This window comes from Capricornis sumatraensis, chromosome 2, assembly GCF_032405125.1.
Source record: "Capricornis sumatraensis isolate serow.1 chromosome 2, serow.2, whole genome shotgun sequence".
NCBI lineage: Eukaryota > Metazoa > Chordata > Mammalia > Artiodactyla > Bovidae > Capricornis > Capricornis sumatraensis.
In genome coordinates this window covers 84,418,992-84,444,776 of record NC_091070.1, presented here as the reverse complement: position 1 = coordinate 84,444,776, position 25,785 = coordinate 84,418,992, and the positions used below count along the sequence as shown (strand labels likewise).

Below are 25,785 nucleotides of genomic sequence, written 5' to 3'. Positions count from 1 at the left end.
TCTGAATTGCATTTCTCTAAGAACTGGTGATGCTGATCATCTTTTCATGTGCCTCTGGGCCATCTGTATGTCATCTTTGGGGAGATGTCTGTTTAGGTCTTCTGTCCATGTTATGATTGGGTTGATTGTTTTTGTAAAAGAGATGCATGTTATTGTTGTTCAATTGCTCAGTTGTGTCTGCTCTGTGACCCCACGTACTGCAGCACGCCAGGCTTCCCTGTCCTTCACCATCTCCCAGAGCTTGCTCAGACTCATGTCCATTGAGTCAGTGATGCCATCCAACCATCTCATCCTCTGTCATCCCTTTCTCCTTCTGCCTTCAATCCTTCCCAGCATCAGGGTCTTTTCCAGTGATGTTGGCTCTTCGCATCAGGTGGCCAAAGTATTGGAGCTTCAGCATCAGTCCTTCTAATGAACATTTAGGACTGATATCCTTTAGGATTGACTGGTTTGGTCTCCTTGCAGTCCAAGGGACTCTCAAGAGTTTTCTCCAACACCACAGTTCAAACGCATCAGTTCTTTGGCACTCAGCCTTCTTTATGGTCAAACTCTCACATCCATACATGACTATTGGAAAAACCATAGCTTTGATTATATGGACTTTCGTTGGCAAAGTAATGTCTGCTTTTTAATACACTGTCTAGGTTTGTCACAGCTTTTCTTCCAAGGAGCAAGCGTCTTTTAATTTCATGGCTGCAGTCACCATCTGCAATGATTTTGGAGCCCAAGAAAATAAAGTCTCTCTGTTTCCATTGTGTCCCCATCTATTTGCCATGAAGTGATGGGATCAGATTCCATGATCTTAGTTTTTTGATTGTCGAGTTTTAAGCCAGCTTTTTCACTCTCCTCTTTCACCTTCATCAAGAGGCTCTTTAGTTCCTTTTTGCTTTCTGTTGTAAGGGTGGGCTCACCTGCATATCTGAGGTTATTGATATTTCTCCCTGCAATCTTGATTCCAGCTTGTGCTTCATCCAGCCTGTCATGTCACATGATGTACTCTGCATATAAGTTAAATAAGCAAGGTGCATGGGTTGTTTGTATTTTGGACATTAATCCCTTGTTGGTCACATCTTTTGCAAATGTTTTCTCACAGTCTGTTGGTTGTCTCTTCATTTTGCTGATGGTTTCCTTTTCTGTGCAAAACTTGTAAGTTTGGTTAGGTCCCATTTGTTTCTTTTTGGTTTTATCTTTATTGCCTTGGGAGACTAACCCAAGAAAACATTTGTTACTGTTTATGTCAAAAACATCTTGCCTGTGTTCTCTTCTAGAAGTTTTATGATATCCTCTTATTTGTTTGCTTTCTGCCCATTCCATCTGGCATGCAGGATAGTTACCCAACCAGGGATTGAACCTGGGCCGCCACAGTGAAAGCACCAAATCCTAACCAGTAGACCACTAGGGAACTCCCAGTGTCTTAGGATTGGTTATATTATTAAGCCATTTCGAGTTTATTTTTGTGTATGGTGTGAGGGTATGTTCTCCCTTCATCGATTTACATGTGGCTGTCCTCTTTCCCAATACCACTTGCCAAAGACACTGTCTTTTCTCCATTGTATATTCTTGCTTCCTTTATCAAAGATTGGTTGTTAAAAAAAGATTAGTTGTTTATAGGTGTGTGGGTTTGCTTTGGGGTTCTCTATTTTGTTCTGTAGACCTACCTATCTGTTTTCGTGCCAATATCTTATTATTTTGATTACTATAGCCTTGTAGTATTATCTGAAGTCTGAGAGAGTTATGTCTCCTGCTTTGTTCTTTTTCCTCAGGATTGCTTTGGCAATTCTGGGTCTTTTGGTTTCATGTTAATTTTAGTATTATTTGTTCTATTTTGGGGAAATAAGAAAGCCTTCCTCAGCCATCAGTGCAAAGAAATAGAGGAAAACAACAGAATGGGAAAGACTAGAGATCTCTTCAAGAAAATTAGAGACACCAAGGGAACATTTCATGCAAAGATGGGCTCGATAAAGGACAGAAATGGTATGGACCTAACAGAAGCAGAAGATATTAAGAAGAGGTGGCAAGAATACAGAAGAACTATATAAAAAAGATCTTCACGACCAAGATAATCAAGATGGTGTGATCACTCACCTAGAGCCAGACATCCTGCAATGTGAACAAGTGGGCCTTAGAAAGCATCACTTACGAACAAAGCTAGTGGAGATGATGGAATTCCAGTTGAGCTATTTCAAATCCTGAAAGATGATGCTGTGAAAGTGCTATACTCAATATGCCAGCAAATTTGGAAAACTCAGCAGTGGCTACAGGACTGGAAAAGGTCAGTTTTCATTCCAATCCCAAAGAAAGGCAATGCCAAAGAATGCTCAAACTACCACACAATTGCACTCATCTCACACACTAGTAAAGTGATGCTCAAAATTCTCCAAGCTAGGCTTCAGCAATACATGAACCATGAACTTCCAGATGTTCAAGCTGGCTTTACAAAAGGCACAGGAGCCAGAGATCAAATTGCCAACATCCGCTGGATCCTGGAAAAAGGAAGAGAGTTTCAGAAAAACATCTATTTCTGCTTTATTGACTATGCCAAAGCCTTTGACTGTGTGGATCACAATAAACTGTGGAAAATTCTGAAAGAGATGGGAATACCAGACCACCTAGCCTGCCTCTTGAGAAACCTATATGCAGGTCAGGAAGCAACAGTTAGAACTGGACATGGAACAACAGACTGATTCCAAATAGGAAAAGGAGTATGTCAAGGCTGTATATTGTCACCCGGCTTATTTAACTTCTATGCAGAGTACATCATGAGAAACGCTGGGCTGGAAGAAGCACAAGCTGGAATCAAGATTGCTGGGAGAAATATCAATAACCTCAGATATGCAGATGACACCACCCTTATGGCAGAAAGTGAAGAGGAACTAAAAAGCCTCTTGATGAAAGTGAAAATGGAGAGTGAAAAAGTTGGCTTAAAGCTCAACATTCAGAAAACAAAGATCATGGCATCTACTCCCAACACTTCATGGGAAATAGATGGGGAAACAGTGTCAGACTTTATTTTGGGGGGCTCCAAAATCACTGCAGATGGTGACTGCAGCCGTGAAATTAAAAGATGCTTACTCCTTGGAAGGAAAGTTATGAGCAACCTAGACAGCATATTGAAAAGCAGAGACATTACTTTGCCAACAAAGGTCCGTCTAGTCAAGGCTATGGTTTTTCCAGTGGTCATGTATGGATGTGAGAGTTGGACTGTGAAGAAGGCTGAGCGCCGAAGAATTGATGCTTTTGAACTGTGGTGTTGGAGAAGACTCTTGAGAGTTCCTTGGACTGCAAGGAGATCTAACCAGTCCATTCTAAAGGAGCTCAGTCCTGGGTGTTCTTTGGAAAGAATGATGCTAAAGCTGAAACTCCAGTACTTTGGCCACCTCATGGGAAGAGTTGACTCATTGGAAAAGACTCTGACGCTGGGAGGGATTGGGGGCAGGAGGAAAAGGGGATGACAGAGGATGAGATGGCTGGATGGCATCACTGACTCAATGGACGCGAGTCTGAGTGAACTCTGGGAGTTGGTGATGGACAGGGAGGCATGGCATGCTGCGATTCATGGGGTTGCAAAGAATCGGACACGACTGAGCGACTGAACTGAATTGTTTTTTGTGAAAAGTACCATTGGTAATTTAATAGAAGTCACATATAAATCTGTAGAGTGCTTTGGGTAATCAGGCCCTTTTTGAAAAATTAGTTTTTCCAATCCATGACCATGGCATATATCTTTCTATTTCTTTGAATCATCTTTAATTTCCTTTATTAATGGTTTGTAGTTCTCACTATATAAGTCTTTTACCTCCTTGGTGAGATTCATTCCTAAGCATTTTATGTTTTTTGGTGTGAGTTTAAAAGGGATTGTTTATTTGTTGTTGTTCAGATGCCAAGTGTCCAACTCTTCACAATCCCATGCCAGGCTTCCCAGTCCCTCCATTTCTTGTTTATTTACATTCACTGTTTGCTATTTCATTGTTAGAATGGAACTGATTTCTGTATGGATACAAGATTAATCTTGTATCCTGCTACAGCTTGCTGAATTTGTTTATCAGTTCTAGTGGTTTTGTGTGGAAAAACTACTTTAGGGTTTTCTGTATATGTTATCATGTCATCTGTGTATAATGACAATTTTACCTCTTTCCAACCAATGTAACTGCCTTTTATTTCTTTTTCTTGTCTGATTGCTGTGACTAGCACTTCCAATCCTATGTTGAAGAGAAGTGGTGAGAGTGGACATCCTTGTCTTATTCCAGATTTTAGTGGGAAGGCTTTCAGCTTTTCACCATTTTCTGTGGTTTTGTCATAAATAGCTTTTATTATATTGAGATATGTTCCCTCTATACCCAGTTTCAGAAGGATTTTTGTCATGAATGGATATTGAATTTTGTCAAATGCTTTTTCTGTAGCTGTTGCGCTAAACATGTGGCTTTTGTCTTTTCTTTTATTAATGTGGTGTATCACATTGATTTTATGTATGTTGAATCATTCTTGGAATCCTGGGATGAATCCAACTTGGTTATGCTCTATAACTTTTTTTAATATATTGTTGGATTTCAGTTTGCTAGTATTTTGTTGAGAATTTTTGTGTCCTTATTCATCAAAGATAATGGCCTGTAATTTTCTCTTTTTTTTGTGGTATCCCTGTCTAGTTTTGCTGTCAGGGTGATGGTGGCCTTGTTGAATGAGTTTGTGAGTGTTCCTAATTTTGAAATTTTTTGGAATATTTTCAGAAGGATAGGTGTTAACACTTCCCTAAATGTGTGATGGAATTTTCCTGTGAGGCCATGTGATTCTGGAATTTTGTTTGCTGGAGGTTTTAATCACAGTTTCAATTTCAGTACTTATGATTAGTCTTTTCATATTTTTTCCTTTTTCCGAGTTAGTCTTGGGAGATTATACCTTTCTAAGAATGTGTCCATTTCTTCTCTGTTACCCATTTTATTGGCAAACACTTAATTGTAAAAAAAAAAAAAAAAAAAATTGGCTTAAAGCTCAATGTTCAGAAAACAAGGATCATGGCATTTGGTCCCATCATTTCATGGCAAATAGATGGGGAAACAGTGGAAACAGTGTCAGACTTTATTTTTTGGGGCTCCAAAATCACTGCAGATGGTGAGTGCAGTCATGAAATTAAAAGACGCTTACTCCTTGGAAGAAAAGTTATGACCAACCTAGATAGCATATTGAAAAGCAGAGACATTACTTTGCCAACAAAGGTCTGTCTAGTCAAGGCTATGGTTTTTCCAGTGGTCATCTATGGATGTGAGAGTTGGACTGTGAAGAAGGCTGAGCGCCGAAGAATTGATGCTTTTGAACTGTGGTGTTGGAGAAGACTCTTTGAGAGTTCCTTGGACTGCAAGGAGATCTAACCAGTCCATTCTAAAGGAGCTCAGTCCTGGGTGTTCTTTGGAAGGAATGATGCTAAAGCTGAAACTCCAGTACTTTGGCCACCTCATGGGAAGAGTTGACTCATTGGAAAAGACTCTGATGCTGGGAGGGATTGGGGGCAGGAGGAAAAGGGGACTACAGAGGATAAGATGGCTGGATGGCATCACCAACTCGATGGACGTGAGTTTGAGTGAAGTCCAGGAGTTGGTGATGGACAGGGAGGCCTGGTGTGCTGCGATTCATGGGGTCGCAAAGAGTCGGACACGACTGAGTGACTGAACTGAACTGAACTTCTGATTGTATGTATTTCTCTAGTCTCCTATTTCAGTTCTAATTTTCTTGATTTGATCCCTCTCCCTTTTTTTCATGAGGAGTCTGGCTATAGGTTTGTGAATTTTGTATACCTTTCCAAATAACCACCTTTAGTTTCATCGCTCTATTCTGTGGTTTTCTTCATCTCTGTTTCATTTATTTCTGCTCCAACCTTTATGATTTCTCTTTGTACTCTGAGTTCTGTTTGTTCTTTCTCTAGTTGCTTTTGATATCAGGTTATGTTCTTTACTTGAGATTATTCTTGTATTTTCTAGTGCTTTTTTTTTTTTACAATTGCAAAGAGCTACTTATCTTTTTAATTCAAATATATATAATATAATCTGTATATATTTATAAGGTTACAGCACCTTATATGTATAATTAGATCATTTATATATTGTAATGTGATTGCCATTGTAGCAATAATTAGTACCTCTATTATATTTCATAATTATTCTTTATTTTTAGTAGTTGGAATAATTAAGTTCTAGTCTCTTAGCTAGTTGGATATTTGTAATACAGTTGTTATTTGGTCACTAAGTCGTGTCCAACTCTTTGCAACCCATGGGCTGTAGCCTGCCAGGCTCCTCTTGCCAGGATTTCTCAGGCAAGAATACTGGAGTGGGTTGCCATTTCTATCTCCATTATAATACAGTGCTGTTGTCTATAGTCACTGTACTGTGCATTGTATCTCTAGGTCTTATTTACCCTTGTTGCAAGTAGTAAACTTAACATCTCTTCTCTCCTCCCACTTACTGTTTCCAAGTAACCACTGTTTTACTTGATTTTTACAAGTTTGGCTTTATAAAATTCCACAAATAAGTGACATCAGAGTTTTTGTCTGACTTAGCTCACTTAGCATAATGTGCTCAAGGTTTATCCAGGTTGTCTCAAATGGCAAGATTTTATTCCTTATTCTGAAAGTGAAAGTTGCTCAGTTATGTCCTACTCTCAAGGTTTATCCAGGTTGTCTCAAATGGCAAGATTTTATTCCTTATTATCAAAGTGAAAGTCGCTCAGTTGTGTCCTACTCTTTGTGACCCCCATGGACTATACAGTCCATGGAATTCTCCAGGCCAAAATACTGGAGTGGTAGCTGTTCCCTTCTCCAGGGTATCTTCTCAATCCAGGGATTGAACCCAGGTCTCCCACATTGCAGGCAGATTCTTTCCAGCTGAGCCACCAGGGAAGCCCTTTCCTTATTATGGCTGAATAATATTCCATTGTGTTTATATAACATGTTTTCTTTGTCCATTGGTTTGTGGACTCTTAGGTTGTTTCCATGTCTTAGCTATTGTAAATAATTCTGAAATGAATGGGGGGGCGGGCGGTGAAAATATCTTTTCAGGGTAGTTTTTTTTATTTTCCTCAGAAACTTTATTATGTTTAGGTATGTTTCTTCTGTACCCAGTCTGCTTAGGGTTTTTATCATGAAAGAATGTTGTATTTTGTCAAATTGTTTTTCTGCATCTATTGAGATGATCATGTGATTTTATCTTTTATTTTATTAATATGTTTGTTGATTTCCTTACGTTGAACCATTCTTACATTCAAGGCATAAATCCCACTTGGTTGTTATGTATAATTCTTTTTAACTGTTGTTGAATTCAGTTTGCTGATACTTTGTCGAGACTTTCTGTTCCTGTGTTCATCAGGGATGTCGGTTTGTAGTTCTCATTTCCTGTGGTGTCATAACCTGGCTTTGGTTTCAGGTTAATGCTGGCCTCATAGAATGAGTTTGAAAGTTCCCTTCTCAAATGTTTGTGAAGAGCTCGAGAAGGACTGATGCTGGTGACTCTTTGAGTGTTTGGTAGAGTTCTTCAGTGTAACCATCTTGTCCTGGGGTTTTCTCTGTTGGGAGGTTTATGATTACTGATTTAATCTATTTGGTTATTATTGGTCTGTTCATATTTTCTATTTCTTCCTGATTCAGTTCTCTTTTTAAAGTTTATATTTTATATTGGAGTGTAGTTGATTAAGAATGTCATGTTAGAGTACAGCAAAGTGGTTCACTTCTGCGTATACTTGTATCTGTTCTTTTTCAGGTTCTTTCCCAGTTTAGGTTATTACATAATACTGACTAGAGTTCCTGTGCCATATAGTAGGTCCTTGTTGGTTATCTGATTTAAATAAGTAGTGTCTATATGTCAATCCCAAACTACCAATTTACACCTTCCCTTTGGCAACCTTGTTAAGTTTGTTTTCTAAGCCTGTGAGTTCGTTTGTTTTCTAAGTAGGTACATTTATCTTTTTTTTTTTTTTTTAGATTCTGCATATAAGCAATATCATGTCATATTTGACTTAACTTCACTTAGTCTGATAATCTACAGGTCAATCAGTATTATGCAAATGGCATTATTTCATGAATTTTAATGGCTGAGTAATATTCCATGTGTATGTATACCACAATTTCTTTATCGCTTCCTCTGTTGATGGACATTTAGGTTGCTTCCATGTCCTGGCTATTGCAGTCTTGCAGTAAACACTGAGGGGCATGTATCTTTTTGAATTATAGTTTTCTCCAGGTATATTCCCAGTAGTGAGATTGCTGGATCTTCTTTTCCAGTTTGGATTCCTTTCTTCCCTGTTTTCTGTGGCTAGGACTTCCAAAACTATGTTGAATAAAACTGGCGATAGTGGACATACTTTTCTTGTTCCTGAGCTTAATGGGAATTCATTCCACTTTCCACCATTGAGTAAGTGACGTTAGCTGTAGGTTTTTCACATATGGCCTTTATTGTGTTCTGTTAGTACCCACTTTCTGGACAGTTTATCGAATGCTTGCTGACTTTTTTCAAAGGCATTTCTGCATCTATTGAGATGATCATATATATGGCTTTTATTCTTTAGTTTATTAATGTAGTGTATCACACTGAGTGATCTGCGGATATTGAAAAATCATTGCATACTTGGGATAAATCCCTCTTGATCATGGTGTGTGATGCTTTTAATGTATTATTAGGTTCGCCTTGCTAGTACTTTGCTGAGGATTTTTGTGTCTTTGTTTATCAAAAGATGAGCAGCATATTCATTTGTGTAATTTTTTTTGGAGGTATTCTTGACTTTTTAAATCAGGATTATAATGGCCTCATAGAATGGGATTATTTCCTCTGCAATTTTTTGGGGATAGTTTCAGAGGGATAGATATTAACTCTTCTTTAAATGTTTGATATTTGCCTGTGAAGCCATCTGTTTCTGGACCTTTTTGTTGGGATTTTTTCAGTCAGTTTCAATTTTAGTACTTGTGATTGGCCAGCAAACCAGATTTTAGTTTTATTGCTCCTTTCTGTTGTTTTATCTGTTTAATTCTGCTCTAATCTTTATAAATTCTTTCCTTCTACTTGCTTTGGGTTTTGGTTCTTTATCTAGTTGTTTTGGTGGTGATGGTGGTGGTTTAGTTGCTAAGTCGTGTCCGACTCTTGTGACCCCATGGACTGTAAGCTCCTCTGTCCATGTGATTCTCCTGGCAAGAATACCGGAGTGGGTTGCCATTTCCTTCTCCAGGGGATCTTCCCGACCCAGGAATTGAACCTGGGTCTCCTGCATTGCAGGCAGATTCTTTACCGACTGAGCAACGAAGTTGCTTTAGGTGTAAGGTTAAGTTTTTTGAGATTTTTCTTGTTTTCTGAGGTAAGACTGTATTGCTATAATCTTCCCTGTTAGAACAGCTTTTCCTGCATCACATAGGTTTTTAATTATTATGTTTTTGTTGTCATTTATCTTTAGGTATTCTTTGATTTTCTCTTTGATTTCTTCAGTGATCTATCAGTTATTTAGTAGCATTGTTTAGCCTCCACTTGTTTGGGTTTTTTTGACAGTTTTTTTTCTTGTGATCCATTTCTAATCTTCTAGTGTTCTGGTCAGAAAAGATGTCTGATATGATTTCAGTTTTCTTAAATTGACTGAGACTTGTTATCCAGCATATGATCTATCCTGGAAAATGTTTCATGCGCACCTGCAAAGAATGTGTATTCTGTTGCTTTTGGACAGGATGTTCTATAAATATCAGTTAAGTCTCTTTGGTGAAAAGTGTCATATAAGGCCTGTCTTTCCTTATTGATTTTCTGTGTGGATGGTCTGTCCATTGATGTAAGTGGGCTGTCAAAGCCTCCCTATTACTGTTTTACTGTGATTTCTCCGTTTATGGTTGTCAGCATTTACCTTATTTGTTGAGCTATGGAGTAGTTAATATTGTTATCTAATACAGTATTAGAAATATTATAAGAGAAGAACTTTTAAGATAGAATCCGTTGTGACTTTCACTATATAATTGTGGCTTCTTTTGTTGTAGGTCTCCTTTTTACATATGGCGTGACGGGAAGTGGAAAAACTCACACTATGACTGGTTCTCCAGGGGAAGGAGGGCTGCTTCCTCGCTGTTTGCACATGCTCTTTAACAGTATAGGGTCATTTCAAGCTAAGCGATACGTAAGTGTGTGTGTGTGTGTTTTAAATTAAATTGTGACTCTCACTAAAAGACATAGGTGCCAAAATACCTGTGACTATAATTATTAAGGGAGAACTAAGGCACTGAAAACCTTTCAAAACCTTAAATATGTTTAAATGTTAACTGTCTTGTTTCTTAAATATATTTCTTACTATTTATGACAAAGTCTAAAAATTATGGTCTGATTTTTACCCTCACTTCAGGTTTTTAAATCTAATGATAGGAATAGTATGGATATACAATGTGAAGTTGATGCTTTATTAGAACGGCAGAAGAGAGAAGCCACACCCAATCCAAAGACTCCCTCTAGCAAGTAAGTAATTATATTTTGTAATACTGGCCTCATGGGAACCCTGTCTGGTGGTCAGAAGTGGAGAAGTTGGTGTGACAGTTGACTTTAGTGAGATAAAAGTTGAGGGATGTTCTTAATTATGTTTGCTCAGATGTTCTATTTGGTTTTGAATGCACTGCCCTTGAATCACTGTGTAGGGAAAAGGTGCCATTCTGGGTGAAAGAAGGTGTAAAAGTCTGTGCTGTGTATCTGGGAAAACATGGGAGAACGTTGGCCCAGCCATGAGTATGAATAAAGTTGCTCTGTGCATTCTTGCTTGTAATAAAGGTTATTTCTCATAATGTGTAAGATGAGATTGAGACTTTTTTTTTCTTTTTCCAGACGACAAGTAGATCCAGAGTTTGCAGATATGATAAATGTGCAAGAATTTTGCAAAGCAGAAGAGGTTGATGAAGATAGTGTCTATGGTGTATTTGTCTCTTATATTGAAATATATAATAATTACATATATGATCTATTGGAAGAGGTGCCATTTGATCCCATAAAGCCTAAGTAAGTAGTGGAGAGAGTTCCTTCTTAGCTGACTAACCTTGATGAAGCCACTTCACATCATTGACCTTAGTTTCCTCAGCTATAAATGGGGATAAAGCTTACTTCTGTTTTCAAAATGAAATATAACTCATATATCATGCAGTTGGTGTGTGGTGAATAGTTCTGTTATTTACTTGATATGTAGTTAGTTGTATTAGGAAAACCAGTGGGTTAAAGCATCTAAGGAGAATATTTGCCTTAGACTTTACTTTTGGAGAAGGAAATGGCAACCCACTCCAGTATTCTTGCCTGGAGAATCCCGTGGATGGAGGAGCCTGGTGGGCTACAGTCCACGGGGTCGCAAAGAGTTGGACACGACTAAGTGACTTCACTTTCACTTTACTTTTGAAAACTCTTGGCCCTAGGCTGTATTTTGAGAAGGATCTTAACTGTATAAAGAAGTGTCCCTATAGATGTGCCTTGGGGCTACCTTTCAATAACCTAACGCGTAATGTTGGGAATTTGCAGCTCCTAATCTGTCCTGGTGATCTCCACAGAATGGAGCCTAAAGCTGCTGTCTGCACAACTAATAGTCACAGACCTTCCATCATTGATTAATAAGAAGCGACATCTGTATTGTCATTGCATCAGAGTTAAAAGACTAAGCCTTAGATTTCCTTGGGTCTTGCCCTGCTGAGATTGAAGGCTAACTACAGTCTGGCATTACAGATTACCTTTGTGCCAGAGTGGACTCAGGAGTCTCATGTCCAACAGTACCTTGTTCATAGTCTTAAGCTGATGCTTGTCTTCAGTGCTGTCTCTGTTAGGGCCTCTTAAGCCGTCAATAATGTGAAGACCTGTATTATATATTTAACTTTCACGTATATGACTCAATCAGATATTATTTAAGCAACAGCTACATTTGGAAAACCGTTACACTGAGGTGTCAGTATATCTACTTTATATTATAAATATAATACTTATATTACAGTTTATATACTAATTCATAGACAAATTACTTTTTAACTTAGTATTTATATTAGAGACTTTATAGACTAAATTATTATCAGGCTTCCCTGGTGGCTCAGTTGGTGAAGAATCCACCTGCAATGCAGGAGACCTGGGATCGATCCCTGGGTTGGAAAGATCCTGGGAGAAGGAAATAGCAACCCACTCCAGTATTCTTGCCTGGGGAATCCTATGGACAGAGGAGCCTGGCAGGCTACAGTCCATGGGGTCCTAAGAGTCAGACATGATTTGTCAACTAAACCACCACAGACTAATTACTTACTTGTTTCAAAGTGTCAGTTGTATGTACCCGTTTTCCCAAACTTTTTTGATGTCATTTGTTGCTACCAATCACTTGCACTCTGCACATGCACCAAGTTTCTGTTCGATCTGTTCCAGATGGGATTGTTTTCTAAGAAGCCTATCTTGTTTATATTATGTGAATGAAGACTGACAAATGTGACTGTGTGCCTTGTAACCTTCCTGGTAACACCATGAATGAACTAACAGGGTGCTTATCTGGCAGTGAATTCATTTTGTTAGGGTGGTGTTTAACCTGTTTTGGGTTTTTTTTTGGAGCTGATTTAAGGTTTAGTTTTTAATACAATAAAGAATTTTTAAGATATGACTCACTGTAACTGTCACATACTCTAGGCTGAATGTGTTGTTATGAGATGGCTGCTGTAGAAACAGTAACTTCTGCCTTATTCCTTTGGTAGGTGGAACAGTTGCAGCACACCCATGAGGAACACAGATTTTGTGTATGTGATGTGTTGACTCTTTTCTTAAGGAGAAGGGTGCAGTTATACTAGTGGTTGGCATTGTGGCATGTTCGCATGCAGGTGATTTTCCATTGGTCCTGGGCCGGCTGCTACCTTATATAAGCCCCTCCTTCCTGAGAAATCTGCCACTGGCTGAATAATGGTGGCTGGTAACTGTTTCTGCCCCTACTATTCACACTACTGAGGCCAAACAGGCAGCATCTTTCCCATCTCCATCCTACCTTAAGAGTAAAACTTGACCAGCCACTTTGAAAGGATTGCCACTCCTGGTATATACCAAACTCCTTCTGAATTTGGTTTTTTGGTGACAGAACCAGCTCAATCTGTTGATCTTTTAAAATTAAGAAAATGCTAGATTTTAATGCTTAACCTTTGCATGTGATGGTGCTTACCACTACTTTGATCTCTGTTTAGTAAGTGTTGTTTCATGTGCTTTGTAGGAATGAATTAGAGCAAAGCTTTTATAACAAAATAGATTCCTGTTATGTAACTAATCTTAACTGTATATCCTTATCCTTATCCAAGTGTAATATTCTTCTGGAGTCTTGCTTAGGCTTATTCTCATTGTAAGAATGGATATCATGTTACCTGACATTTTAGTCCTTAAGTCCTGAGATAGTTTAGGAAACTAATGTTTTTTTCTTTCCCCTAGACCTCCACAATCTAAACTGCTTCGTGAAGACAAGAACCATAACATGTACGTTGCAGGATGTACAGAAGTAGAAGTGAAATCCACTGAGGAGGCTTTTGAAGTTTTCTGGAGAGGTTAGAAGCAGGGTTAGAAGTACCAATATATAAAGTGATAAATATAATCCTGAATGTTGCTACTCTACTGACAGTACTTTTTAGTTTGGTAGAAAGTATATACACTGAAATGAGCAATGATTTCTCTCTCACTGTAGGCCAGAAAAAGCGACGAATTGCTAACACACATTTGAATCATGAGTCTAGCCGTTCCCATAGTGTGTTCAACATTAAATTAGTTCAGGCTCCCTTGGATGCAGATGGAGACAACGTCTTACAGGTAAAGGTTTAATGTGTGGAGTTTTCCTGTTCTGAATCCTTAATGTAGGAATTAGAGTTAAATCATGAAGGTTTCATTACACTGAATACTGTGCTAGAGTTACCTTATGTGTAGGTGATGACATTTTAAAAATGTTCCATTAATTAGGTAGATAGTTCTAGAAGTGTCAGTTGCTCATGACTCAGTCGTCTGTTTGACACCCCACGGACTGTAGCCCTCCAGGCTCCTCTGTCCAGGGAATTCTCCAGGCAAGAATACTGGAGTGGGTTGCCATTCCCTTCTCCAGGGGATCTTCCCAACCCAGGAACAGAACCTGGGTCTCCCGCCTTGTAGGCAGATTCTTTACCATCTGAGCTACCAGGGAGACTCTTGTTCTAAGAAATCAGCTGTTAAATCTTAGAACCTGGAATTTCGTTGTGAAAGAGGTTTATAAATCTTTATAAATATCTAATAGAGGAGATATATGTTATGATTCATTGTTTTTCTCTGAAGACTCATTTTGTATGTAGAAATTGTTCCTGTTTTTAAAATGTTACCAACAAACTTTCCAGGAGTGGTCAGTTCTAGACTGTTCTGTCTTGGTGACAGGCCAGTGGAGCCCGCAGCTGCTGGTCACTGTTTAATGCTGGGCCTGTCATGCTGCAAGGCTTAATTAGTAACAGCATCTGACCCTGAATGTAAAAATCATTTAATGAGTTTAAGGTATTAAAATGTAATCCCATTCAAAACAGACCATGAAATTGTGGTATATCACAAAGGTTTTCAGATGGCAGTAGATGGTACAGCATGGTACTAAAGACCACCAGGATTTGAATTCTGGTTTGTATACCTTTACTAGCTGTCTTACCTAGTTGTAATAAACTCCTCTACGTAATAAATAACTTCTGTGTAATAATTTCTACATACAAAATGAGTCTTCAGAGAAAAACAATGAATCATAACATTTTATCTCCTCTATTAGATATTTATAAAGATTTGTAAACCTTTTTCGCAACAAAATTCCAGTTGTAATGCTGTGAGGATTAAAGGAGGTGAGGCATGTAAAGTTCTTAGTCCATTGCTTGGCTTACAGTCAGCACTTGATAAATGTTAGCTAGAAAATGCTTCTAAGTTTCTATCCACTTGCTTTCCTCTGAATCACATCTAATGTATTAGTAATATCAGTTATGTGTCTCTTGACTTTCTTATAAGTTATTAGAGTATTATGAAATTATTAGGCTGTAAGATTATTAAATCTCTCATTATACAAATATTTAGTCTTGCTCTAAACTATTTAGCAGACATTTATTGAGCTCCTTCTGAGTACTTGAAACTGTGCAAGGTGCTGGAGATGAAGTGGTTAAAAGACAGAGTTCCTGTTCTTGTGGAGCTTACAATATAACATAGTCTGCAAGTAATGTCATGAGGATATTTATCATATGCTTTTAGTAAACTGTTCCCCCCAGACATGTATCCTTCCCCCTTTTTATGCATTTTGTATTATGTAAACCTAAGACTTAATTCCACTTGAATATAAAGAACACTGTAAACCAGTTATAACTCATGTGATTGGCATTATCTTCCCTTCAGGAAAAAGAACAAATCACTATTAGTCAGTTGTCCTTGGTAGATCTTGCTGGAAGTGAAAGAACTAACCGGACAAAAGCAGAAGGGAACAGATTACGTGAAGCTGGTGAGCATAGTATTTACTTATTGCTACAACTTTCAAAAACTTGCAGTGCCAGTTTATTGCCTACTTATTGATGGTTTAAGCCTAACTGTCCTCAATCTGACTAAAACTTTAGAGGCTAAGTTAAGTGACTAGTGCTTTTTCTTTAGTTATGTGGGTTTCATGTTGATCTATTACACCAATTCCTCTAAGAATGAGGTGGTGGTTTAGTCGCTAAGTCATGTCTGACTCTTGTGACCCCATGGACTGTAGCCCTCCAGGTTCCTCTGTCCGTGAGATTTTCCAGGCAAGAATAAGAATACTGGAGTGGGTTGCCAATTCCTTCTCTAGGGGATCTTTCCAACTCAGGGACTGAACCTGCTGCAGGTGGTCTTCTACATTGCAGGCAGATTCTTTACTTAGCCACCAGGGAAGCCTAAGAATGAGGAAAAGTGACTAAATATAGAGTAAGTTATATTCCTGTTGAAGGTGTTATATCTATGGCTAGAGTGCCAGTACTGGTTCCATAAAATTAAGTGACTTAATAGTTCCTCCAACATTTACAGTGGTAAAAAATCGGCTTCTGAAGATAGGAAAAATCTTTGAACACAAAAGCCATTTGAAATGTTTTTTTTTTTTCATTTAGTACAGCCATTTATGATATGATTTATGCTAATAACATTCATAGAGTACCTACTGTGTTACAGGAATTGAAGACATACCTAGTACAAAAGAGGCAAACAGCTAGTAGAGCGTGGGGAGGTGAGCAGCAGGTGCTGTGGGAATACAGAGCCGGGCGTTCCATCCATTCTGGGGCTGTATGTGAGATGGGGTTTTGGGGAAGAATGCGTGGAGCTGAGGCATGAGCTCTTAGAACACCGATGGGATTAAAGCCGTCCTCCCTGGGAGAACATGGCACGGTCAGGGCGGCTGAAGTGGGGGGCGTGGGTTGGTGAACTGTGGCCCCTGAGGCAGGAGGGCAAGGCAAGTTCATGAAGACCCCAGACTATCACATTAGTGTGAACTTCTTGTTGAAGGCATAATGGTGACTACTGATTATTAAGGGCTGAGTATTTATCATAGAATCTACTATATATGGGCTTGATTTCTTGATTCTGACTTTACAGGGTTGGATCATACCCATTTTGTCAGACTGGAAGAGGTTAACTAATTTTCCCAAGGTTAGAGCCTGGTTCGAACCCAGGTTAGTTGAACTTCCAAAACTTGTATCTTTCTGCTGTTACACAGCCAGTGAAGGATCAGTTTTAAAGAGATTTTCCCAGTGTTGCAGATTAATTTATCAGAGGCAAGTCTAGAGAGATGAAAACCAGTTGGGAACCTTTTGCAGTAATTCAGATGAGCAGTCCTGTCACCTGGAGGCAAAGGTCAGCCAAAACTTAAGAGATAGTTTGGAAGCAGGCCCACCTGGATGTGGAGAGGAAGGAAGATGCTGCTGCTAAGTCGCTTCAGTCATGTCTGACTCTGTGTGACACCATAGACGGCAGCCCACCAGGCTCCCCTGTCCCGGGGATTCTCCAGGCAAGAACACTGGAGTGGGTTGCCATTTCCTTCTCCAGTGCATGAAAGTGAAAAGGGGAAGGAAGAGAGGAGGATAAATCAAAGAAAACCTTAATTAAGGAGTAGTCTGAGGTGCAGGTAAGAGTTGTATGTTGAACATATTAAATATATTTAAGTGTAGGTATCTAGCAATTGGATACAGAAGTAGATAGATATGGAAGGAGAGAGATTTGACTTGAGGCTTATAGGTTTAGGTTTTGCTAGTGAAGACATGATTGAAGCAATGGGGAAGAAAAGATTATTCATGGAGTACAAAGAGGAACACTGAGGGCAGGGCCTCGAGGACAACAGATCCTTGAGTCTGGGAAGGAGAGTAGGGGGTAATAGCCAGGTGACTTGGAGTTACGGAAGGACTGAACACACACTCTTTTTGTTTTTTGCTGTGCTGAGCCTTTGTTGCTGCCATGCTCTCTCTGGTTGCAGTGAGGGGGTCTACTCTCCAGTTACAGCATGCAGGCTTCTCACTGTGGTGGCTTCCGTTGTTGAGAAGCAGGGGCTCTAGAGCGCACGGGCTTCAGTAGTTGCAGCTCAGCAGCTGTGGCGCGCTGGCTTAGCTGTTCTGCGTGCGTGTTCAGTCATGTCTGATTCTTTGTGACCTGGCGGACTGTAGCCCACCAGGCTCCTCTGTCCATGGGATTTTCCAGGCAAGAATACTGGAGTGGGTTGCCATTTCCTTCTCCAGGGGATCTTCCCAACCCAGGGATTGAACCTGCATCTCTTGTGTCTCCTGCATTGGCAGGCAAATTCCTTACCACTGAGCCACTTAGGAAGCTCCAGGCTTAGCTGCCCAGGACTAACAGCACACACGCATTATATACGTCTATATGAAAAGACAAAGCATCCAGAATCCAGATCACAAGAGGAAGGATTGACCTTGGGAAAGCAGGTTTAGCTTTGGGGACAGGAACAGAAACCGTATCAGTGTTGACATGATGGGGAAGAGCTGACACAGTTAGGGAGTTAAAACTAGACTGGGGCTGGTTTGTGGCTGGGGCACACGACAATCTCAGGTTTCCAGAGGTTTCGGAGTTCTGAGTGACAAGGTTCAGGGCGTGGCTATAATGCTAAAGAGAGAAAGATTTCCTGGACTTGCGGCCTGGGCCCTCTGATGGCATGTTAGAGTGACCTTCCTGTTAGATGCTGAAGTTGACCCAGGAGCTGGCATGTAAGGGGAATGTGTCTTTGAAGAACAGCAGCAAGGGACTAGGGAAATGCGGCTGGCTGCCTGCTGCTCACCATCCTTTTAGTATGTCAGGCTTTTAGAAAGCAGGCAACTTTTATTCACAAGGCTTCAGGAGAAGCACCACTCTTCTACGAAATAAAAATAAGGTTGTAGGGTTTTGCATCATGGGTGGGGTGAAGCCTGTGGATATGATTCAGAATATTTTAGAATGTATAACATAAAATACAGGATTACAGAAGAAAGCAATTAGACGGAAATGTGTTTTTAAAAGCACTTAAAACCTTTGTCATACAGTAATTTATGTACTTTCTTAATGCCTCAAACCTGATAGCATGTCTATGACTACATAATTTCAAAGTAGTAATGAATATAAGTATCTTGAGATAAGCAATAAACTGTTATAAAAGTTATCTGTGACTTCTGTTGATTAAACACCACAAGTACTACTACTACCATTACTATAGGTGTTTGGTCTACATTCTTAATTGAAGAAACAGCTAAATTTCAGAGGCTAGTAAGAAAAAAGATGCATTCACTTCCCAACCACGTATGCACACTCCCTGAAGTGTACCGTGGACAACATCCAGATCACAGGTGGCCATTAGAGAGAGATGGAACGGATCATTCTGTGAGAGGTCTGAGGGTATGGCAAGTCTGTTAGCAGGGATGTGGGTTTCGAAGAACACATGGAAGAACGGAGGAAGGACAGTGCGAGCGGGGGTCAAGGAAGAGAAGCATGAATCATGGAGTACCATGGAGGCACAGATGAGCTCTGTATTTGAAAGGGGGCCAAGAATGAAAGCATGGCTTCAAAATGAACAAACTCTTCTGTGTTGTAATACTTTTGGGGTCTCTGCAGGTGACATCTCCTGTATCATTGGCTTGATAGATCTGTCAGACTTGCCCTAACTCAGAAATTCATACGAGTGGCCAGGACTAACAAGCATGCTGTCTAAGAAACCTTCTTTAGATATAGAGGGAACAGATTTAGTTGGCTCTTGAGACACCTGACTAGTAGAAACAGGAGCTCCTTCTGGTGCAAGGGAGACATCGATGTCTGGATGGAGCCAACTGTAGCCTGAAATATGGGCATGATTAGCGCCGAAGAATTGATGCTTCTGAACTGTGGTGTTGGAGAAGACTCTTGAGAGTCCCTTGGACTGCAAGGAGATCCAACCAGTCCATTCTGAAGGAGATCAGCCCTGGGATTTCTTTGGAAGGAATGATGCTAAAGCTGAAACTCCAGTACTTTGGCCACTGCATGCAAAGAGTTGACTCACTGGAAAAGACCCTGATGCTGGGAGGGATTGGGGGCAGGAGGAGAAGGGGGGTGACAGAGGATGAGATGGCTGGATGGCATCACGGACTCGATGGACGTGAGTCTGAGTGAACTCCGGGAGTTGGTGATGGACAGGGAGGCCTGGCGTGCTGCGGCTCATGGGGTCGCAAAGAGTCGGACACGACTGAGTGACTGAACTGAACTGAAACATCTGTATTCAATATACTCTTTCATGGTATTTAAGATTTGAAAGAAATCTTACGGGTCATGAAGTATAATATTACATTCAGTGGAAAGTCTTTACATAAGAATCCCAGTACTTACACTCTACTGCAACATTGCCAGATATGGACAGTTCTTTAAGCTGAGCCCACTAAAATCTGTCATTTGTAATTTCCATCTAAGAGTTCTATGAAGTAGATATTTCACAGACAAACAGACCATGCTCTAGCTACTCCATTGGTGTCTTCAAATGACTTCTGTGTACTTTTTTCTGTCAGGTAACATTAACCAGTCACTAATGACACTGAGAACATGTATGGAGGTCCTGAGAGAGAACCAAACTTACGGTACTAACAAGGTGAGCAGCAGCCTTTGGTTGTTTGTATACTTTGTATAGTTTTGTTTGTGTGCAGTTTCTGCCTGATGTATTTGGGTTTGGATGTATTTATAGATGGTTCCATATCGAGATTCAAAGTTAACCCATCTGTTCAAGAACTACTTTGATGGGGAAGGGAAAGTACGCCTGATCGTGTGTGTGAATCCAAAGGCCGAAGATTATGAAGAAAGCTTGGTAATTTTAATGCCTTTATGGAATCTGAGTTTTTGTAGACAAAACCATTTACATGTGAAGAATAACATTTTGAACATTTTAAAAACTGATATAGAACCACTGGTTACAGAAGTGAACTAATGTCCAATCTATTACTGTCTCATTTACTGATTTCTGAAGAAAGACTGCAAACGCTTATATATAAAAACAAAATCAAACCCTATTTTGTATCTTAGCAAGTAATGAGATTTGCAGAAGTGACCCAGGAAGTTGAAGTAGCCAGACCAACAGACAAGGCCATATGCGGTTTAACACCGGGGAGGCGATACAGAAATCAGGCCCGGGCAGGTCCTCTTGGAGATGGTATGAGCTGCTGTGGCATCATCTGCCTGCTGATGAGTCTGTCTCTCTTTTTTTAAAAATCTATTTCACTTAAGAAAACTGTTCACTTTCTTTCCCCTCAACAAACAAGTGCAAAAAAAAGTCTGAACCAAAGTATAAATTCACACTTCTTTTATTATACACTCACATTTTTTTTCATTTTTTCTTCTTTACAACTCATATAACTCATTTTTAAGGAAATACGATGAGCCCAACAAAATACACTGTTAATTTGGACTGGGGGCTCTTACCAGTGTTAAACTTGTTTGAATAACTCTTTCTCGCCTGTGTAACTTTTTTTTTTAAACAACTCCATACAGAACCGCTGGTTTCAGAAGTGGTTTTACAGAGTTTCCCACCTTTGCCGTCCTGCGAACTTCTGGATGTCAATGATGAGCAGACTCTCCCCAGGCTGATCGAAGCACTAGAGAGACGACATCAGCTACGACAAATGATGACTGAGGAGTTCAACAAGCAGGGTAAGAGCAGACTGTCTATAGTCATTTTAACAGGAGAAACCTGCAGGGAGTTTTGTGTTGGGACAGCATCTCTCAAGGAAGGGTTGTCTCTGAACTTAGGAGCCCCCAGGGCATCATCTTATATCCTAAGAACGTAAAGCAGAAGATCAAAGTGGATGTGAATTTCTCCCTTTTAAAAATTATCAGTAATGATGAAAGGGATAAGAGCTACTTCTTAGCTCCTACTAGTTATTTATATGCAAGGCATTTAACATGTATTATGACATCATAATAACTGTATCTTTGAGAAAACTACTTAATCCTTTATTTCTAGTTTCTGTCTGCAAAATGGGATTGTAATTGTTCCTACTCAGAGAGAGGGTTGAGATGATATATAAAAGTCATGTATGACATCCTGGTACATAGGAAGTGCTCATTGAATGTATGTATTCTTATCACCATCATCAGAAAAATGTGAGATAAATGGTACTTAAATCTCCATTCTGAAATGAAGAAACATGCTCAGAAACAACTTGCCCACATCACATGACTAGTGAATGGTGCACAGGGATTTCAACTTGAATTAACTGTCCCTAAGGCTAGTGTTACTTCTGTTTGTTTCTGCATTTGTTCTGAAACAAATTATTTACGCTATAGTGCAAAATGAAAAACTTAAGTGTTTTTTCAGTAACAAAAGTGTCTCTTTTGTGGATTTGAGAAACTCGTGATCTCCTTCCAGAGTTGTTTTCTGATTATAGACTTTGAAAGGGGTATTTGCTGAAAAGCTTCATTTTATATAAATAGCAGTTATAAAAGTTGACTTCACCAGTTACTTTGGAATTGGGGTAAACTTGGCCTGCATGCTTTTGTTTCAGCTATTACTTTTAAGGCTTTGTTGCAAGAATTTGACAATGCTGTTTTAAATAAAGAAAACTATATTCAAGGAAAACTAAATGAAAAAGAAAAGGTGATCTCAGGACAGAAAATGGAAATAGAACGACTGGAGAAGAAAAACAAAACTTTAGAATATAAGGTTGGTTTTGGGATTATAATGGATGTATATGCTAGACATTTAACACTGGTCTTTGATTTAGCTATTCTGCTATATGGACCTGTAGCTGCTGCTTCCTTGGGAGTTATCACTTGGTTATTTCCTAATCTTCATCCCATTCCCCCCATAGAGGAACTGTTAGTGAAAGGCAATAAAAGGGTAGAATACTCTTTATGAGACAGACCTTACCAATTGAAGAGAATGTTCTGGTGTTTTAGTTTTGATTATAAATTGTTTTTTGACTTACTACTGAGGATAATTTAGGGGATACATGATTCATTCTAAAGAGAAGCTAATCTCAACTGATACAGTGTTCTCTATTCTAAAAATGGCCTTTATAAAAACAAAATTTTAGGCCTTAGTTTTAGGCAACAGTAATTTTCACATGAAATCAATTATAACTTCATCTTTCAGTGAGGAGCTTGTTTAAAAGTCCTCATTTCTAGGAACAGAGATGGGCATTCAGATGAAATTTCAGACGAAAAGGTTTTCTCCATGATTCTTCTTTCCATAACTATGCTTGCATAGGCAGATTATGAGAGAGATTATTTTAAAGCTACTTGAAATGTTTATGGTCTAAATTCCCAGGTTGAGATTTTAGAGAAAACAACGACCATCTATGAGGAAGATAAGCGCAATCTGCAACAGGAGCTTGAAACCCAGAATCAAAAACTTCAGCGACAGTTTTCTGACAAACGTAGACTAGAAGCCAGGCTGCAAGGCATGGTGACAGAAACAACCATGAAGTGGGAGAAAGAATGCGTGAGTGTCATTCCTACAGCTCTCCTCTCATGGCTGACTGATTTCTGACTGCAGGGTTCTGAACGGCTTGTACTGGGGTCCCTGGTGGCTCAGCTGGTAAAGAATCTGCCTGCAGTGGGAGACCTGGGTTCAGTCCCTGGATCGGGAAGATTTCCTGGAGAAGGGAATGGCAGCCCACTCCAGTATTCTTGCCTGGAGAATTTCATGGACAGAGGAGCCTGGCAGGCTACAGTTCGTGGGGTCTCAAAGAGTCAGACACAGCTGAATGACACACAGTGTTTTAGTGGTGGGGGCAACAGCAGCCACTGCTCCGTCCCTTTTACTTTTCTCTCTACTCTTACAAGTCACAGCAAATAGCATTATGAAGAACTGTCATCTTTAGGAAATAAAATGTTCAGGTGAACCGATGCAGTTGGTTTGGTATAACTGAATTAGACTACTTATTGCCATTCATAAACCTTCAGGAGCGTCGAGTGGCAGCCAAGCAGCTGGAGATGCAAAATAAACTCTGGGTGAAAGATGAGAAACTGAAACAACTGAAGGCCATCGTCACTGAGCCCAAAACTGAAAAGCCAGAGAGGCCCTCTCGGGAGCGGGATCGGGAAAAAGTTACTCAGAGATCTGTTTCTCCATCACCCGTACCTGTAAGTTGTCTGTAGTTGTGTAATAACTTCACAGTACTAGAGAAGATTTGTTCAGATTAGCTGACTATTTCTATGCCAATCAACTAGCTGACTATTTCTATGCCAATCAACTAGCTATTTCTATGAGAATCAATTTTTTTGTTTTAAATTTATTATATTTCTCAAATTTCTATTTATACTTAATTTAGTATAAACAAATTTAGTGTAAAATTAGTAACTCAGTACAAAAATTGTCTTAAAAAAGACAAGTTATAAATTATGTCTTCATGAGCTAAAATTATAGCAAAATAATGAATTGTTTCTCAGTTTTTCAACTCCTGCTCATTAATTTCTCTTCAATTTTTTTAGCTTTCTAGTAACTATATTGCTCAGATTTCCAACGGCCAGCAACTCATGAGTCAACAGCTACATAGGCGCTCTAACTCTTGCAGCAGCATTTCTGTAGCTTCCTGTATTTCGGAATGGGAGCAGAAAATTCCTCCGTACAACACACCTCTCAATGTCACATCTATTGCGAGGCGTAGGCAGCAGGAGCCAGGACAAAGTAAAACTTGTATCGTGTCAGACAGAAGGCGAGGGATGTACTGGAATGAAGGCAGGGAGGTGGTTCCTTCGTTCAGAAGTGAGATAGAAGTAGAAGAGGATCACTGCAGCAGGGTTAGTGCCAGTTATCATTTTAAAGCATTGTAGCAATAGATTTTAATGTTGTGTATTTTTATAACTGGGTTCTGAAAGTTCACTGGAATGATGGGTGAGCTCTGTCTAAGCAAGGTCTGATTTTTCTGTTAGTTTGAAAGATCAGATCACCCTGAAACTGAGGCGTAGCTCTTCATCTGAAAAAGCCTAGCTGCATCTGGCACAGGAAGTGTCTTGTGTTCAGGGAACACGTGCTCTTCAGCTGCATGGACTGATGAGCATCCACAAAATCAGCGACTGTCTTAGAGCACATTTTCCATTCTTTACTTTTGGCTTTTCTTCCTCAAATTGGAGTTTTTACTTTTTTAAAATTTCCATTTTTAAAACTGCTTTCCCGGACTTTTATTTTAAAAAATAGATATGTAAATTTTTTTTTTTCTTCAGCCTTTGACAGTAGTAAGTCATAGACTTTGTGTCTTACATACATAACCACAATCTTCATCATACCTGAGAAAGTTAGTGGTGTCCCAATAACGGCTTTTCATTTTTCAAATCTTGGTCCTATCAAGGTGAATACATAATATGTGGTTATTCTCTCTTTAATCTTTTTAATATAAAATAGTCCATCCTCCCCATTTTTTTTATTTCCACGATACTATTTTTTGAGGAGCCCAGGCCAGTTGTTTTATAACTGCCGAAGGAAGGTTTACATGTCCAATAAATTGCTTTTAATCTCAAGGCCTTTGTCTCAATTTAGAAGGGCTCTGCCTCATTCAAGATTGTTTAAACAAATTCATGTTTATATTTTCTTCTTAAAGTTGAAGGTAAAATTTTCCTCTGAATCTAAGTTGATAAAGTTAACATTGTGAATCTACATTTAGTAAAATTTTAATATATCTAAGAATTTTTATTCTAAATAATTTTATAGTAAATATTTGCTTTAGATTTTCTTGGGGTACAGAAAATATTTCATTGAGGTGTCCTGCATTCCTGATTATTAAGGGATGATGATGAATTACAAGGTATTTACCAAAGGCAACAGTTAAGTCTAAAGTCGCTTAAGCTTCTTTACTTTGCAGATTTTGCTTTAAACCTTTTTGGGGAGCAAATTATATGGTGACTGGTCTTTCTGATCAACTCTAATAAATCCTCCTTATTTCATGCAAATTTATAGACTGAAAACTATTCAAGGCCTACTTAATGCTGGTCAACATTAATGCAGTATCTAATGTGGCTATGAGATACTTAAGAGAATTTACTAGAGATCCTTTAACTTCTTCATTTGAAATCAAAATCTCCTTAGAAGTGCAGCAGAATACACATCTAGGTTTGTTGGTCAAAAATTATGTCAGGCGGACTCAATTTATATACTTCAGTGAGGAAGAAAGCTTAATTATTATTTATTTCATAAATGACAGTAGAGTGTAAGTAAGGACAGTCATCTTCCCAAAGTTTGTTTCACAGTGTCTCTACTGCTTAATGTGTTTGAGAAAACTATCACCTTTGCTAAATGGTAGGTCATGAGAACCTCTTTCTTCCTCGTTCAGCATTAAGCCATTTTAAGAATGGGACGTTTCTTGCTTGTTGTGAGGCTTGGGTATCCTTAGTGGCAAAC

The 25,785-nt window shown here is 39.2% G+C and overlaps 1 protein-coding gene across 1 annotated transcript in view; it reads left to right on the top strand.

Moving 5' to 3' along the window:
- Positions 1-25,785, top strand: part of KIF23 (kinesin family member 23) — a 47,469-nt gene that overhangs the window by 17,839 nt on the left and 3,845 nt on the right. The window contains exons 5-19 of the mRNA XM_068964628.1: positions 9,986-10,122; positions 10,345-10,454; positions 10,815-10,985; positions 12,692-12,733; positions 13,407-13,519; positions 13,657-13,778; positions 15,348-15,450; positions 19,967-20,046; positions 20,140-20,259; positions 20,475-20,601; positions 20,940-21,098; positions 21,953-22,110; positions 22,717-22,890; positions 23,355-23,534; positions 23,883-24,192. Of these exons, the coding sequence (XP_068820729.1) occupies positions 9,986-10,122; positions 10,345-10,454; positions 10,815-10,985; positions 12,692-12,733; positions 13,407-13,519; positions 13,657-13,778; positions 15,348-15,450; positions 19,967-20,046; positions 20,140-20,259; positions 20,475-20,601; positions 20,940-21,098; positions 21,953-22,110; positions 22,717-22,890; positions 23,355-23,534; positions 23,883-24,192 (2,106 nt within the window). The remainder of the gene's footprint in view (positions 1-9,985; positions 10,123-10,344; positions 10,455-10,814; positions 10,986-12,691; positions 12,734-13,406; positions 13,520-13,656; positions 13,779-15,347; positions 15,451-19,966; positions 20,047-20,139; positions 20,260-20,474; positions 20,602-20,939; positions 21,099-21,952; positions 22,111-22,716; positions 22,891-23,354; positions 23,535-23,882; positions 24,193-25,785) is intronic.